Raw genomic sequence first — 15225 nt, 5'->3', positions numbered from 1 at the left:
AGGTGTGTGAGTATAGCAAATGAATATTCCCTATTCCTACACTGATTCACCTCTCCACCAATCAGGAAGCGCGGGTCTGAGACGCGTTTCCCAATTGGCCGAAAGGAGAAGCGTTCTGATTTCCTGCCAAGGAGGAGACAGAAGCCGTCGAGCAGGGGAAGGCGAAACTGCTTGTGATGCCCGCGGAGGAGAGCAGGGGAAGCCACCCATGATTGCCCGCTATGGATGGGGTAAGTGTACCAGCCGGCCAACCGACCAACCTGACCCGACCCATACACCATAACGTAAGGTGGAGGTGTTCCGTAGATGAGAGGGAAAAACCGATAACCCTGTTTTGGATTTTCAGTGCAGCAGAGACAGAGTGAACATGGAAGTTAGGAGCTTTCTGTCAGATTAACAGTTTTTTTTGTACTTGTAGCATTTAAAGGGAGAAACATATTGGGAAATGCCTAGACGACTCCTCTCCCCCTCCCTCTCTGCAATCTTTTGGGACACGTCACAGGTCCCAGAAGATTGCCTGGTCACTAAGTGAGCTCAGCGCGACTCGCGCATGGGCAGTGCGCACCCGGCTATGAAGCCGCAAGCTGTCACAGCCGGGTGCCCACACTTGCAATGCTGGTGCCACAGAGAGGCGGGGGGGTGGAGAGGCGCGAGGCTTCAGGCATCCGCTTTGCTGGACCATGGGACAAGTGAGTGTCTGTTTATTAATAGTCAACAGCTACACTTTTTGTAGCTGCTGACTTTTATGAAACTTACAAACGAGTGGAACTCTACTTTGGGTGCATTTTTTTTACTCTACATACACTTTAAAGTAGAATCAAAGGCAAAACCCATGTCCACCACCATAAGAGTAACCCATGTCAGCTTTATTTTTTATTTTTTTGCAATCTGTATCCTATTGCAGGATTTCCCCTAACTTCCTGCCCAGCGCCAAATCAGGAAGTGAGAGGAAAACCTCCAAAGTGGGCGTCATCAGAACTAGTGCCCCCGACTGAAAGATTTCCCCTCTGTTTGTGCTCTGGTTATAACCCAAAACTTGGGATTTTCTTTCCCTTTTGGTGATAACAGTAAATAGATACTGCGGATCTCCCTAATGCCGGGTACAGACGATTGGAAATTCCGACAACAAAACAGTGGATTTTTTTCCACTGGATGTTGGCTCAAACTTGTGTTGCATACACACGGTGGCACAAATGTTGTCGGAAATTCCGAAACACCAAGAACGTGGTGACGTACAAGACATACGATGGCACTATTAAAGGGAAGTTCAATACCAGTCGTGTTAGTAGAAGTTTGGTGAGAGTTGATTTGCGCTTTTCAGCCTTGTGCTTTTCAGTCAGTAACAGCGTGACGAATGTGCTATCTCCATTACGAACGCTAGTTTTACCAGACCGAGCGATTCCGTCTCGTACTTGTCCACACGCAATCGTAATTTATGAGAACGGATTTTGTTGTCGGAAAGTTTAAAAACCAGCTCTCAAATTTTTATTGTTAGAATTTTTTTTGCCTTTGTTAGTTATACTTTAAGTGTGCCATGGACTTAAAATAGAGGTTGGATGTTTACTTATGATTAAGCTGCCAAAATATAACTTGTCCGGGGTGCATATTGACAGTCAAGCTTTCATCTTATGAAGGTTAAAAACTGATGACTTTCTATTTATTGTCTTGTAACTATTGGAATTTTTGCTACTTCCTTCCCTCTATTTTATTGTGGCTATGTTTGTTATTTGAGTGTATTTCCTATTTGTGTAACTCATTTTGGTATTTGCATCTTCATTTATTTTAGGATATTTTCGTAAAACTTTCAAAAACATTACTGTACAGGTACGTATCATATTACTCAGGAGTATTACTCTGCTTTTTAAAGTGGATAATATATGCATAAATCAAGTGTTTCCCAAACTTTGTTCAGTTGTAGAGCACCATAACCTTTGAGTGTCACCATAATATTAAAAATGACCACCTGTACTGTCATTATCAAGTTACGTTGTGTCTCCTCCTATTGTTTATCAGAACACATAGAGGCTTATACAAACTGTTTTACCATGCACCCTCTGCTATCTGTAAATGATACTATACAAGGTTTGTCTAAAAATTTGGTAAATGGTCTGATGTCTCAAAGGCAACATGGGCCAGGTGCACATGGCTATCCAGAGACACATCTAGAAGTGAAGCCTAGCGTAGAGTACATGTGACCGCCAGGGTAAACCTCTGCGGGCAATCAAACGTAGTCAGTGTGAGAGGTAGGGTCAAAGTGCAATGGAGCAATGAGTGAACATCAAGTTCTGATACTAATTGGAGAAACCAGCGACGAAGATGCCTGAAATGTTTACGGGACGGAAGCCGTGAGCAGAAAATGTGTTCAAATGCTTTTGCGCTGGGAAGGAAACGACTGAGGATGAGCCACAATTGGGTCGGCCGTCGACAAGCAGAATCCCCAACAATATTGAGTGAGTGTGACAAATGCTTGCATGAGATCGGCGACTGACTCTGATAGCAGAGTAATTGGGCTTTAGCAAGGACACTATCGTACGCAAAGATTTGAGTTCCTTTACTGTTCCCGGTTTGTTCCCGTAATCTGTTCCCGGTTTGTGCTGCACAAGCTGACAGACGAACAGAAAGCATAGAGGATTGAAACCTCTGGAGATTTCATTACTATGTGTGACAAGGATCCATCCTTTCTGCGAACCATCATCACAGGGGATGAGACCTGGTGCTACCAATGTGATCCAGAATCCAATCAGCAATCAATGGAATGGCGCTCAGTCTTCCCTACGACCCAAAAAGAGTCGTCGGCAAAAATCCAAGGTCAAGAGAATGTTGATCGCTTTCTTGGAAAAGAATGGCAATATCCATAAGGTAATTTAAGAATGTGTGACAGCGGTTCTACGATCGTTTCCTAAAGAGGCCTTTGCTGACAGTTTCCAGAAGCTTTATGAACGTTGCCAAAACTGTGTTGTGAAGGATGGCGATTATTTTGAAAGCCAATAAAGGTAATTTGTTTGTATCTTCTGTTTGGTTTGTTTTTTGATACCATTCACCAACCTTTTAGACACACCTCGTATATCAGCGCAACAATATTTGAGGACCCATTCATACTTTAGCCATCAGTGCATTAATGTGCATTACTCATATATTACTATGAGTTGTGTTAAAGGATAAGTTCACCTTTTTGAACATGTTACATGTTCCACCCGTATCTTTTCGGTGGTAATTGTGGTTATTGATTAGATAGCTACTCAGAATAATTCTCAAAATACTTAAGTGCAAGTGCTGCAGTCATAATGTAAATATATGTCTTTATTTTAAATAGTTTCCAAGCACGGCAAAATCTGTGGTGACATCATTGAGCAAATTACAAAGCAAAGAGGGTAAGTAAAGACGAGCGAAATAAGCCGCTCAAAATGTGCTTCACCTCCAGCTTGATTCGGAACTTGTATCAACAGATAAGATTCACCCTAATAAATTGCACTAAAGTGTGGTTGAAGTGATGGTTTGCACAGGACAGTCATATGATGGAAGAAAGGGATATTGTTATGACCAGTGCTATCAGTAATGGGCACCAAAAAATCATCCATCCTTCTAATTTATTGTTGTGTGATTGTTCTCCTTGCTCTATCAATGTGGGGCTCTCATGTTGACCACATCATCAATGGATTTAATGACACCCTTACAACCCACAGACACTGTGTGAAATTACTCATAAGATTCTGAATTATTTCTGCCACCTGGTGTACCCCCCTTTTGCCCAGATGAGATGATAGTTCATTAATGTTTTTTTGCAGTTTTTTGTGCCTAGATCTAGATGATAGACTAGTAATTTTTCTTTCGGGCTGGAACTGCAAAGGTGATTAAGCCTGCAGGTTTCCAGTTGAGACAGTTTAAAGAAATGGTGAAAATAGTTAAAATGTGTTGCTACCAGTACACTTCCTGTGCTGCTGGCATTTGTTTGCGTACCACCACCATCACCTTCTTGCATTATGGGAGGATGGAGGACTAATGGGCCATACTCATTTATCCTTATTTCTTGCTGACATCTTCAGTGCCTTGAAAAAGTATTCATACCCCTTGACATTTTCCACATTTTGTCATGTTACATCCAAAAACTTAAATGTATTTTATGTGATAGACCAACACAAAGTGGCACATAATTGTGAAGTGGAAGGAAAATTATAAATGGTTTTCTTTTTTTTCTTTTTTTTTTTACAAATAAATATCTGAAAAGTGTGATGTGCATTTGAATTCAGCCCCCTTTACTCTGATAACCCTAACTAAAATCTAGTGGAACCAATTGCCTTCAAAAGTCCATCTGTGTGTAATTTAATCTCAGTAAAAATACTGCTCCCTCTGTGCGCAGGAGACAGACTACAGCTGGGAAGTGACATCGCCCATAGAGTTACTATGGGGTTTCCATTGTCAGCTTCCTCTCCTGCACAGTCCTACATGCTGAAACCACCGCTGACAGAAACGCTGTATCCTGGCCTAGGCCAACAAGGCCCAGGCCTAGGGCAGCACTTTGCAGGGGGGCAGCACAAAAAAAGTCCCCACCGGCTTGCACTACACTGTTAGGCAAATTAGTCTAGTGCCCCCATAAAGCGCACTCTCTGCTTCCGCCCGGCATTCCGCAAATGTGTGTTGGGGGGGGGGGGGGGGGTCACTTCTAATTTTGACTGTCCTATCATCCTGGACCAAAAACCTTCCTCACTGTGCTATATGTTATCTGCTGCACCATTGGCATGGTTATATTTTCTTAGTCCTCTCAATAAAATTATCAGAAATTTGTGCTAAAAGTAGAACTATAGCCAACACTTTTTTTTTTCATTTTGGATATAGTAAGGGAGGGTTATAGCTCCTGTCAGTTTATTTTTTACCATCCCTGTCCAATTGTGGAGATTTCCCTTCACTTCCTGCCCAATGGCCAAACAGGAAGTGAGAAGAAAACGATGCAAATTAACCTCTTCCCAACCGCTCCATAGACAAAAGACGTCTACAGAGCGGTTGAGTTATTCCGGGACGACGTCCCTGGGACGTCCTCCCAGAATCCTTCACTCGCGCGCCCCCTGCGGCGCGCTCCCAGAATCATCTGTGAGTGCCGGGTCTAGAAGACCCGGCGCATCACAGATCGCGGTAAATCGCCGCTGATAGCGGCGGTTTACCACGTGATCGCTCCGTCAAATGACGGAGCGATCACTTGTAAACAAACCGGCATCATGTAATGACGCCGGTTCCTCCCTCTCCTCTCTGTACCGATCGGTACAGTGTGAGAGGAGGGGGGGGGAGCGCGGGGTGTCAGCAGCTGCTGTGGGATGGATCTGTGACAAATGCAGTCACAGATCCATCCATCCCTCCCTGTGCAATACTCTGCAATACCCCCCACACTCTGCAATACCCCCCACACTCTGCAATACCCCCCACACTCTGCAATACCCCCCCCCACACTCTGCAATACCCCCCACACTCTGCAATACCCCCCACACTCTGCAATACCCCCCACACTCTGCAATACCCCCCACACTCTGTAATACCCCCCACACTCTGCAATACCCCCCACACTCTGCAATACCCCCCATACTCTGCAATACCCCCCACACTCTGCAATACCCCCCACACTCACACTCTGCAATACCCCCCATACTCTGCAATACCCCCAATACTCCGCAATACCTGCTAATATAACAGAAACGAGATTTTTTTTTTTTAATTTTTACAGAATTTTCAGTGTTTTTTCTTTTATAGCGCAAAAAATAAAAAACCCAGAGGTGATCAAATACCACCAAAAGAAAGCTCTATTTGTGGGAAAAAAAGGACAAACATTTCAGATGGGCACAATGTTGTATGACTGAGTTATTGTCATTCAAATTGTGAGAGCACCGAAAGCTGAAAATTGGTCTGGTGAGGAAGGGGGTTTAAGTGCCCAGTGGTCAAGAGGTTAAAGGGTCACTAAAGGAATTTTTTTTTTTTAGATAAATAGCTTCCTTTACCTTACTGCAGTCCTGGTTTCATGTCCTCATTGCTCGTTTTTGCTCTGATGTTGCTGTAAAACTGCTCTGTTCTGGACACTTCCTGGTTGTCTGGCTCCGTATGAAAAAAGTCATGGGAGAGTTTAGTTTCGTTTTCCTAGCCATGACTCTCTATGGCACTGTCCAGCACAGAGGCATAAAATAACATGCAAAGACTAAACTACTTTCAGTTTCGTTTTTGCATCTAAGAGGCACATTATATGATTGATTTTTATCTATTTTTAATCGTTTTTAAAAGGAATCAGTTAACTATTATGTCTCTATACCCTGTAAACAGTCATTTCAGAAAAAAAAAATTCTTTCCTTTAGTGATCCTTCAAGAGAATCCCCCCCCCCCCCCAGGGCCCTCAGAACTAGTGTTGCAGGTCTTAAAAAAACAGGGTGTGGCCTTGACAGGAAGGGGTGGGTCATATTTAAATTAGGAGGTGCAGAAGTTTAGTCAGGCCTAGGGCAGCACAAAACCTAAATACACTGGCTGACAGCACAGATAGATGATTAGGGCTAGATAGATTAAGTTTAGAATGTGGCTAAGAGTAGGTTTAGTATTAGGGTCCTTTCACACCAAGCTCTTCTGTCTAAAAAAAAGGGGCACCTGAAAAGTTTAAGAAGAATGGCTCCCTTTAAAATCAATGAATGTGTTCACACTGGGGCAGGGCGCTTTTGTTGTGGTGAAAAAAAATCCTGCTTGCAGTATCTTTGGAACATGTTTGGGGAACTAAAACAAAGAGCACCAAAAACATTCCTCTTCATTGAAATGAATCGGAACCACCTCAAAAGCGCCTCAAAAGCCCCCACTAAGCATTTTTGGTACAGTTTGTTGAGTCACATGTCCTTTTAAAAACTGCACAAAAAGCGCATAGTTGTTTTATTAGCCGTTTTGAAGCAAACCAGTGTGAAAGTGCCCTTAGATTTTGCCTTTACTTCCACTTTAGGACACTTTTACACTGGTTTGCTTCAAAACTGCCAGTAAAAAATGTATGCGTTAATGGAGTGCTGTTTTTATTAAAGGACATGTGACTCAAACTGCACCAAAAATGCTTAGCTTTTTTAAAGTGGTTCCTATTCATTTCAATGAAGAGGAGCGTCTTTGGTACGCTTTTTTTTTTTTTTTAGCTCCTTAACCCTCATCAAAAACACTCATCTCTATTGACATGAATGGGAGCCGCCTCAAAAAAGCAATGAAACCTTACAAAACAAATCAGTCAGATTCGCTGCATCAATTCCCACAGTTCTGAGCATTGATAAAAAAAAAGCAGGACTGCCAAAAAACATATTTTTTCTACAGCATGACTATTATATAAGTATCTATGAACGCATACTGGGCCAGATTCAGGTACAATTGCGGCGGCGCAACGTAACCCATTTACGTTACACCGCCGCAAGTTTTCAGTGTAAGTGCCTGATTCACAAAGCACTTACCTGTAAACTTGCGGCGGTGTAACGTAAACCCGTCCGGCGCAAGCCCGCCCAATTCAAATGGGGCGTGTACCATTTAAATTAGGCGCGCTCCCGCGCCGGACGTTCTGCGCATGCTCCGTTCGCAATCTTCCCGACGTGCTTTGCGCGAAATTACGGCGGCCCCGACGTGTTTGTGAATCGCGACGTGCGTAAGGTACTTACGCTGAAAAAAATAATTCAAAATCGACGCGGGAATGACGGCCATACTTTAACATGGTGGAGTAATTTTACACCATGTTAATAGCACACTTAACTTTGCGACGGGAAAAAAAGTCTTGCGCCGACGTAACGAACGCGAAAACCTTCGTGGATCGCCGTAACTGCTAATTTGCATACCCGATGCTGAAAAACGACGCGAACTCCACCCAGCGGCAGCCGAGGTACTGCATCCTAAGATCCGACGGTGTAAGTCAATTACACCTGTCGGATCTTAGGGCTATCTATGCGGAACTGATTCTATGAATCAGCCGCATAGATACGACAAGAGATACGACGGTGTATCAGGAGAAACGCCGTCGTATCTGTTCTGTGAATCTGGCCCACCGAGTCTGCACAGCCTTTGCTTTTTTTTCAAAATATCCTGCTCTTTCATTTCCATATGTCGTGGTTCTATTTTTTTTTTCTCTTCTTGTCTTACTTATTACCTCAACTTATTACTTATTTACCTCAAGACATCATCTTTAATGGCTTTCCATCAGAGTAATGCATATCATTATTTTTACATATGTAGGTGATGTGACCTCTGAACAAACTTCAGAACACCGTATTGTTTCCCAACAAGTAAGACAATGTGCACATACATCTGACAAATGAAATATACCAACTTACTACTATAGGTGTACTAATCTTACTTTCTTTGTAACAGACTCAGAAATATTTCAGTAGTGTGGATGGAGACCTTAGAAATTCAGGTATGGTTTATTTTCCTTAACCTTCATTCTTTAGATTATTTGAGCTGAGTAGTTTAGGTGGCACTAAATATTAAAGTGTAAAATAAACTGTGAGGTGTTACCTATCACCTGTCTAGAAATAAAAATACGTCCTGATTTTATGACAGCTCTGAATGGTATTAGAATAGATATGTTGGACTTACTGCATCTTCAATCAAATTTAAACAAGTTGGAGGCCTAGACTGTAAAGCCTCGTACACACGATCAGTCCATCCGATGAGAACGGTCTGAAGGACGTAAAACACAGCGACGTACTGAAAAAAACGAAGTTCAATGCTTCCAAGCATGCGTCGACTTGATTCTGAGCATGCGTGGATTTTTAACCAATGGTCGTGCCTACTAACGATCGGTTTTGACCTATCGGTTAGGAATCAATTGGTTAAATTTAAAGCAAGTTGGCTTTTTTTTAACCGATGGTTAAATAACCTATGGGGCCCACACACGATCGGTTTTGACCGATAAAAACGGTCCATCAGACCGTTGTCCTCTGGTTAACCTATCGTGTGTACGAGACCTGACTCTATGTTAATATGTTTATGTTCACCTCTATTAAACACAATGGCCCGGATTCACAAAGCACTTAAGCTGACGTAATTTGAGATACGCCGCGTAAGTATGCGCCTTTGTATCTATGCGTCGTGCCCATAAACTGAGATACGCCTGAAAATAGACTTCATCCGACCAACGTAACTTTCCTACGCCAGCGTATCGTTGGCGCATATTTACGCTGGGCGCATTTGCCGCTCCTATTGATTTTCTATGCACATATGCAAATGAGGGAGATACGCCGATTCACAAACGTAGTTGCGCCCAGCGCATAATATACGCGGTTTGTGTAAGACTTACGGCCGGCGTAAAGTTATTCCCCATATAGGAGGCGCAAGTCATGCAAAGGTATGGACCAGGGAACACAGCCGTCGTATTTTACGTTGTTTACGTAGTACGTGAATAGGGCTGGGCGTAGTTTACGTTCACGTCGTAGGCAGTGATTCGACGTATCTTAGGCAGTTGTTTCGACGTGATTCTACGCATGCGCACTGGGATGCGTCCACGGGACGGCGCATGCGCCGTACGTTATTCGTAATTTAATGACGCTCAGTCCTTCATTTACATGGGGTCACGCCTCATTAGCATGGCTCACGCCCACTTCTGCTTACGCTGAGGAAACCCAGCGTATCTTTAACAGCGACTGGGGGCGAGTGCTTTGTGAATACTGTGCTTGCATCTGTGCGCTGCGCCGGTGTAGCGTATATTAGATACGCTACGCCCGCATAAATATGCGCCAATGTATGTGAATCCGGGCCATTATCTCCCCGTCCTTCCCCTGACATGTCACTGATCGTCTGTTCCCTGTCATCTGGAACAGCGATCAGTGACGTGTCACGGCAAGCCACGCCTCCTAACAGTTAGAAGCACTCACTAGGTCACACTTAACCCCTTCAGCGCCCCCTACAGGTTAACCCCTTCACTGCCAGTTTAATTTTTACAGTAATCAGTGCATTTTTATAGCACTGATCACTGTGAAAATTACAATGGTCCCAAAATGGTGTCAAAAGTGTCCGATGTGTACGCCATAATGTCGCAGTCACGATAAAAAACTGTGATCGCCACCATTACTAGTGAACAAAAAAAATTATAATAAAAATGTCATAAAACAATCCCCTGTTTTGTAGACACAGTAACTTTTGCACAAACCAATCAATAAACACTTATTGCGATTTTTTTATTTTATTTGTTTTTTACCAAAAATATGGAGAAGAATTTGTATCGGCCTAAACTGAGGAAATTTTTTTTTTTATGTTTTTTGGGGATATTTATTATAGCAAAAAGTCAAAAATATTGTCGCTCTATTTTTGTTTATAGCACAAAAAATAAAAACCGCAGAGGTGATCAAATACTACCAAAATAAAGCTCTATTTGTGGGGAAAAAAAGGTTGTCAATTTTGTTTGGGAGCCACGTCGCACGACCGCGCAATTGTCAGTTAAAGTGACGCAGTGCCAAATCGCAAAAAGTGGCCTGGTCTTCGGCCAGCGAAATGGTCCAGGGCTTAAGTGGTTAATAAACAATCTGGAGGATGGGATAAATGGCTCAATCTCTGTATTTGCAGACAATACTAAGCTAAGCGGGGCAATACCTTCTACGCAGGATGTGGAAACCTTGCAAGATAAACAAGTTATTGGGGTGGGCAACTACATGGCAAATGAGGTTTAATGTTGAAAAATGTAAAATAATGCATTTGGGTGCCAATAATATGATTGCAATTTACTCACTAGGGGGAGAACCTCTGGGGGAATCTAGGATGGAAAAGGACCTGGGGGTCCTAGTAGATGACAGGATCAGCATTGGCATGCATTAAAAAGGGGAATCATTCCAGAGATAAAACTGTAAATCTCCCACTATACAAGACTATGCCATCCAGTTCTGGGCACCAGTCCTCAGGAAGGATGTACTGGAACTGGAGCGAGTACAGAGAAGGGCAACAAACCTAATAAAGGGACCTGTGGATCTCCTTTATGAGGAAAGACGGCAAGCATTAAACCTATTCTCTCTGGAGAAGAGACGCTTGAGTGGTGGATCCATGCGAATCTCCGAATCATAACATATTGAATGGATCCGAAAATAATTTAAAGCGGGGGTTCACCCAAAAATCAACTTTCTGTCACTAGATCCAGCATACTGCTGACATCTGCAGTATGCTGGATTTTTTATTTTTATTTTTTGTACTTATCATTTTAGCGGTCTTTCTTCTCCGGCACCGAGCGGCGTATTCTTCCGGGTATAGGCGTTCCTAAATCAAGCGCAGTTGATTGACGGGCTTGGATAGCGCGTCACACCTTCCGAAAATAGCCGACGTGACTCTCTGCAATTTACGGCGCCTGCGCAGTCAGCTCTACACGGCATGTGCAGGCGCCGTATAGCGCCGTAAGCAGCCGAGAGTCACGTCGACTATTTCCAGATGGCGTGACGCGCTATCCAAGCCCATCAATCAACTGCGCTTGATTTAGGAACGCCTACTCCCCGAAGGATTCCCCGCTCTGAGCCAGAGAAGAAAGACCGCTAAAACGATAAGTACAAAAAAAATAAGTAAAAATCCAGCATACTGCAGATGTCAGCAGTATGCTGGATCTAGTGACAGAAAGTTGATTTTTGGGTGAACCTCCGCTTTAATTCAAATTGTTATGATTCAAAGATTTTGATGGATCTACTTTACATTCATCCAGCTCAAACAGAGTGCATAAGTAATCTCCAGAACACGTTAAAACAAATATAGCTATTCTTTTGAAATGGCTTTCAAAATATGAATCGATTTGGAAAAACAAATATATAAAACAAATTCGAATATAGGAAATTAATTCCAAAAACAAATCATTCTAACATAACAAATATAACTAAATGTAATTATTAATGTAACCAAACACATTTCTATACATGTATACTCATATATACTGTATCTTTTTAATAAGAAAATAATAGTGTCAGAAAGTAAGGAGAGCATTACAGATGGAATTTTGTTTTGAAATGTATAAAGGTATCTACATCAGCTTTATTTAATGTGTTTTTTTTTTTGTTTTGTTTTTTTATAATGGATACAGGTCAGAGAGCAGATGAGCCAGCTTCTCCTGGTAAGCCCCCAAAAGATGAATGCATGCTTGTGGAGGAGATAACACATGCAGATGACGACACTGTACTACTTTATGGTGAGCTCCGATTTTTCTGGCTGCACACAACAATGTGTTGCTTTGGCTTAGCCAAGTGCTAATAAACATGTATGCACATACAGTATACTGTATATTTTTAACCACTTCATTACTGGGCACTTAAACCCCCTTTGTGCCCAGACCAATTTTCAGCTTTCAGCGCTGACGCATTTTGAATGACAATTGCGCGGTCATACAACAATGTACCCAAATTATATTTTTATCATTTTTTCCCCACAAATAGAGCTTTCTTTTGGTGGTATTTGATCACCTCTGCGATTTTTATTTTTTGCGCTATAAACATAAAAAAAACTGAAAATTTTGAAAAAAAAACACAATATTTTTTACTTTTTGTTATAATAATATCCCATTTTTTTTTAAAAAAATAAAAAATTTCCTCGGTTTAGGCCGATACGTATTCTTCTACATATTTTTGTTAAAAAAATCGCAATAAGCGTTTATTGATTGGTTTGCGCAAAAGTTATAGCGCCTACAAAATAGGGGATAGATCTATAATTTTTTTTTTTTTTCTTACTAGTAATGGCGGCAATTTGCGATTTTTTTTTTTTTTTGTCAGGCCTGCGATATTGCGGCGGACGTATCGAACACTTTCGACACAATTTTGGGAACATTCACATTTATACAGCGATCAGTGCTATAAAAATGCACTAATTACTGTATAAATGTGACTGGCAGTGAAGGGGTTAACACTAGGGGGTGAGGAAGGGGTTAAATGTATTCCCTCATTGTGTTCTTACTGTGTGGGGGAGGGGACTGACTGGGGGAGGTGACCGATGCTGTGTCCCTATGTAAAGGGACACAGATCGGTCTCCTCTCTCCCTGACAGCACGTGGAGCTCTGTGTTTACACACAGAGCTCCACGTCCTGCTGTGTCACCGACGATCGCAGGTGTCTGGCGGACATCGCGCCCGCCAGGCACACGCATCGGCTCCCGAGCGATGCGCCGGGCACGTTGTTTCCCCGCTGCGCGCCCCCAGCGGCGCGCACGGGGAACAACAACAGGACGTCCACCCGGCACTTGAGAGCCGCGCTGTGGACGTCTTTCGTCCATAGCGCGGATCCCAAGTGGTTAATAAGAAAATAATTGTGGCATCAAGTAAGATGGACCGCATTTTGTGATGAAAAGTATTTAAAGGGTCACTAAAGGAATTTTTTTTTTTTTTAGCTAAATAGCTTCCTTTACCTTACTGCAGTCCTGGTTTCATGTCCTCATTGTTCGTTTTTCCTTTGATGTTGCTATAATTCCTCTCTGTTCTGGACACTTCCTGGTTGTCTGTTTTCTGATCACCACAGTACTGGGAGATTTCTCACTGTGGTGACTAATCAAGGAGGTGTGTCTAAAACCCCTCAGCACCAATCCAGTTTCGTTTTGCAAAACCTTCACTGCCCTCTATTGGCTCTCTGGCTCTGTACATCAGGAAACAACAGCAAAAACGAAACTAAACTGTAGGTACATTATATGATTGGTTTTTATCTATTTTTAATAATTTTTAAAAGGAATCAGTTAACTATTATGGGGCAGATCCACAAAGAGAGTACGCCGGCGTATCTACTGATACGCCGGCGTACTTTTAAATTTCCCGCGTCGTATCTTTGTTTTGAATCCTCAAAACAAGATACGACGGCATCTGGGTTAGACGCCTTCAGATCTAAGATGCAATACTTCGGCGTCCGCTGGGTGGCGTTCACGTCGTAATCCGCGTTGAGTATGCAAATTAGCTATTTCCGACGATCCCCTAATGTACGAGCGGCCGTCGCATTCTTTTACGTCGTTTCCGTTCGGCTTTTTCCGGCGTATAGTTAAAGCTGCTATCTGGTGGCGTACTCAATGTTAAGTATGGCCGTCGTTCCCGCGTATAATTTTGAAAATTTTATGTAGTTTCGTAAGTCGTCCGTGAATGGGACTGGACGCCATCAAAACCAATGACGTCCTTGCGACGTCATTAAGCGCAATGCACGTCGGGAAATTTTAGGGACGGCGCATGCGCAGTTCATTCGGCGCGGGGACGCGCTTCATTTAAATGAAACACGCCCCCCACTCGCCGATTTGAATTGAGCGACGTTATGCCGCGAGAGATACACTACGCCGCCATAACTTACGGAGCAAATTCTTTCAGGATTCAAACCAAAAAAAAAAGTTACGGCGGCGTAGCGTATCTCAGATACGCTGCGCCAGTGCAGATCTTTGTGGATCTGCCCCTATGTCTCTATACCCTGTAAACAGTCATTTCAGCAAAAAAAAAATTTCCTTTAGTGACCCTTTAAGTTGCTTCATTTAACATGTAATATTTTTTATGGTAATAGTGGATGCTGGGCAAACATTGGACAAGCCAGCTTCTCCTAGTAGCCATCAGGAAAATGGATGCAAACTTGTGGAGAAGATAACACACGCAGATGAAGACACTATGCTCATTTATGGTGAGTTCAGATTTTCTGGGTGTCCTTAAAATGTGTTGCTTTGGGCTTTCCAGGTGTTAACATATATGTACAGGGGTTGAACAAAAATATGGAAACACTACATGATTTGCAGTTGTAAAAGTGATGATGTTTCACGTTGAAAGAAGCAAGATTGATGTAACATTCTTTTACTTCCACTGTGTGATGAGACACCTAGATAACCGGTGAGAAGCCTCACTTTCGTCCTTCACTGTGTGCGCTGCTAGTAATATGGAGTCATGTCAGAGCTTGCTGGGTTTCAAAGAGGGCAAGTTGTTGGCGTCCACTTAGCTGGTGCATCTGTGACTGAAGTTACCAATTTATTTGTGGTGTTGCAAGGTACAGTATCAAAAGTTAAGACGGCATATACAATACCTGGGAAAACGGCATCTGATAGGCATTAGCGTGGCCAACTTGGTCAACTAGCCGAAAGACAAAAGGTCATTGTGCAGGACTGTGACCCAGATTTTTACATTAAGAATTGTATCAGATTCCTTATCCACCATTCAAGATTTATATTTGTCAATTCCCAGGAGAATTCAGGCCGTCTTAAATGCCAAAGGCGGTCCAACACCATATTGGGTATTATTTTGATTCTTTTATCATACTTGTTTCCGCAATTTTGTCCAACCCCTGTATAC

At 42.7% G+C, this 15225-nt stretch overlaps 1 protein-coding gene across 6 annotated transcripts in view; it reads left to right on the top strand.

Moving 5' to 3' along the window:
• LOC120929096 overlaps window positions 1–15225 on the top strand; it is a 197712-nt gene that overhangs the window by 133240 nt on the left and 49247 nt on the right. For all 6 annotated transcript variants that reach the window (XM_040340307.1, XM_040340309.1, XM_040340308.1 and 3 more), the window contains 6 exons: window positions 1787–1824; window positions 3314–3371; window positions 8209–8258; window positions 8344–8389; window positions 12023–12127; window positions 14453–14566. In XM_040340307.1, the coding sequence (XP_040196241.1) occupies window positions 1787–1824; window positions 3314–3371; window positions 8209–8258; window positions 8344–8389; window positions 12023–12127; window positions 14453–14566 (411 nt within the window). The remainder of the gene's footprint in view (window positions 1–1786; window positions 1825–3313; window positions 3372–8208; window positions 8259–8343; window positions 8390–12022; window positions 12128–14452; window positions 14567–15225) is intronic.

This window comes from Rana temporaria, chromosome 2 (assembly GCF_905171775.1).
Source record: "Rana temporaria chromosome 2, aRanTem1.1, whole genome shotgun sequence".
Lineage (NCBI taxonomy): Eukaryota > Metazoa > Chordata > Amphibia > Anura > Ranidae > Rana > Rana temporaria.
This window is presented reverse-complemented; position numbering and strand designations above follow the sequence as displayed.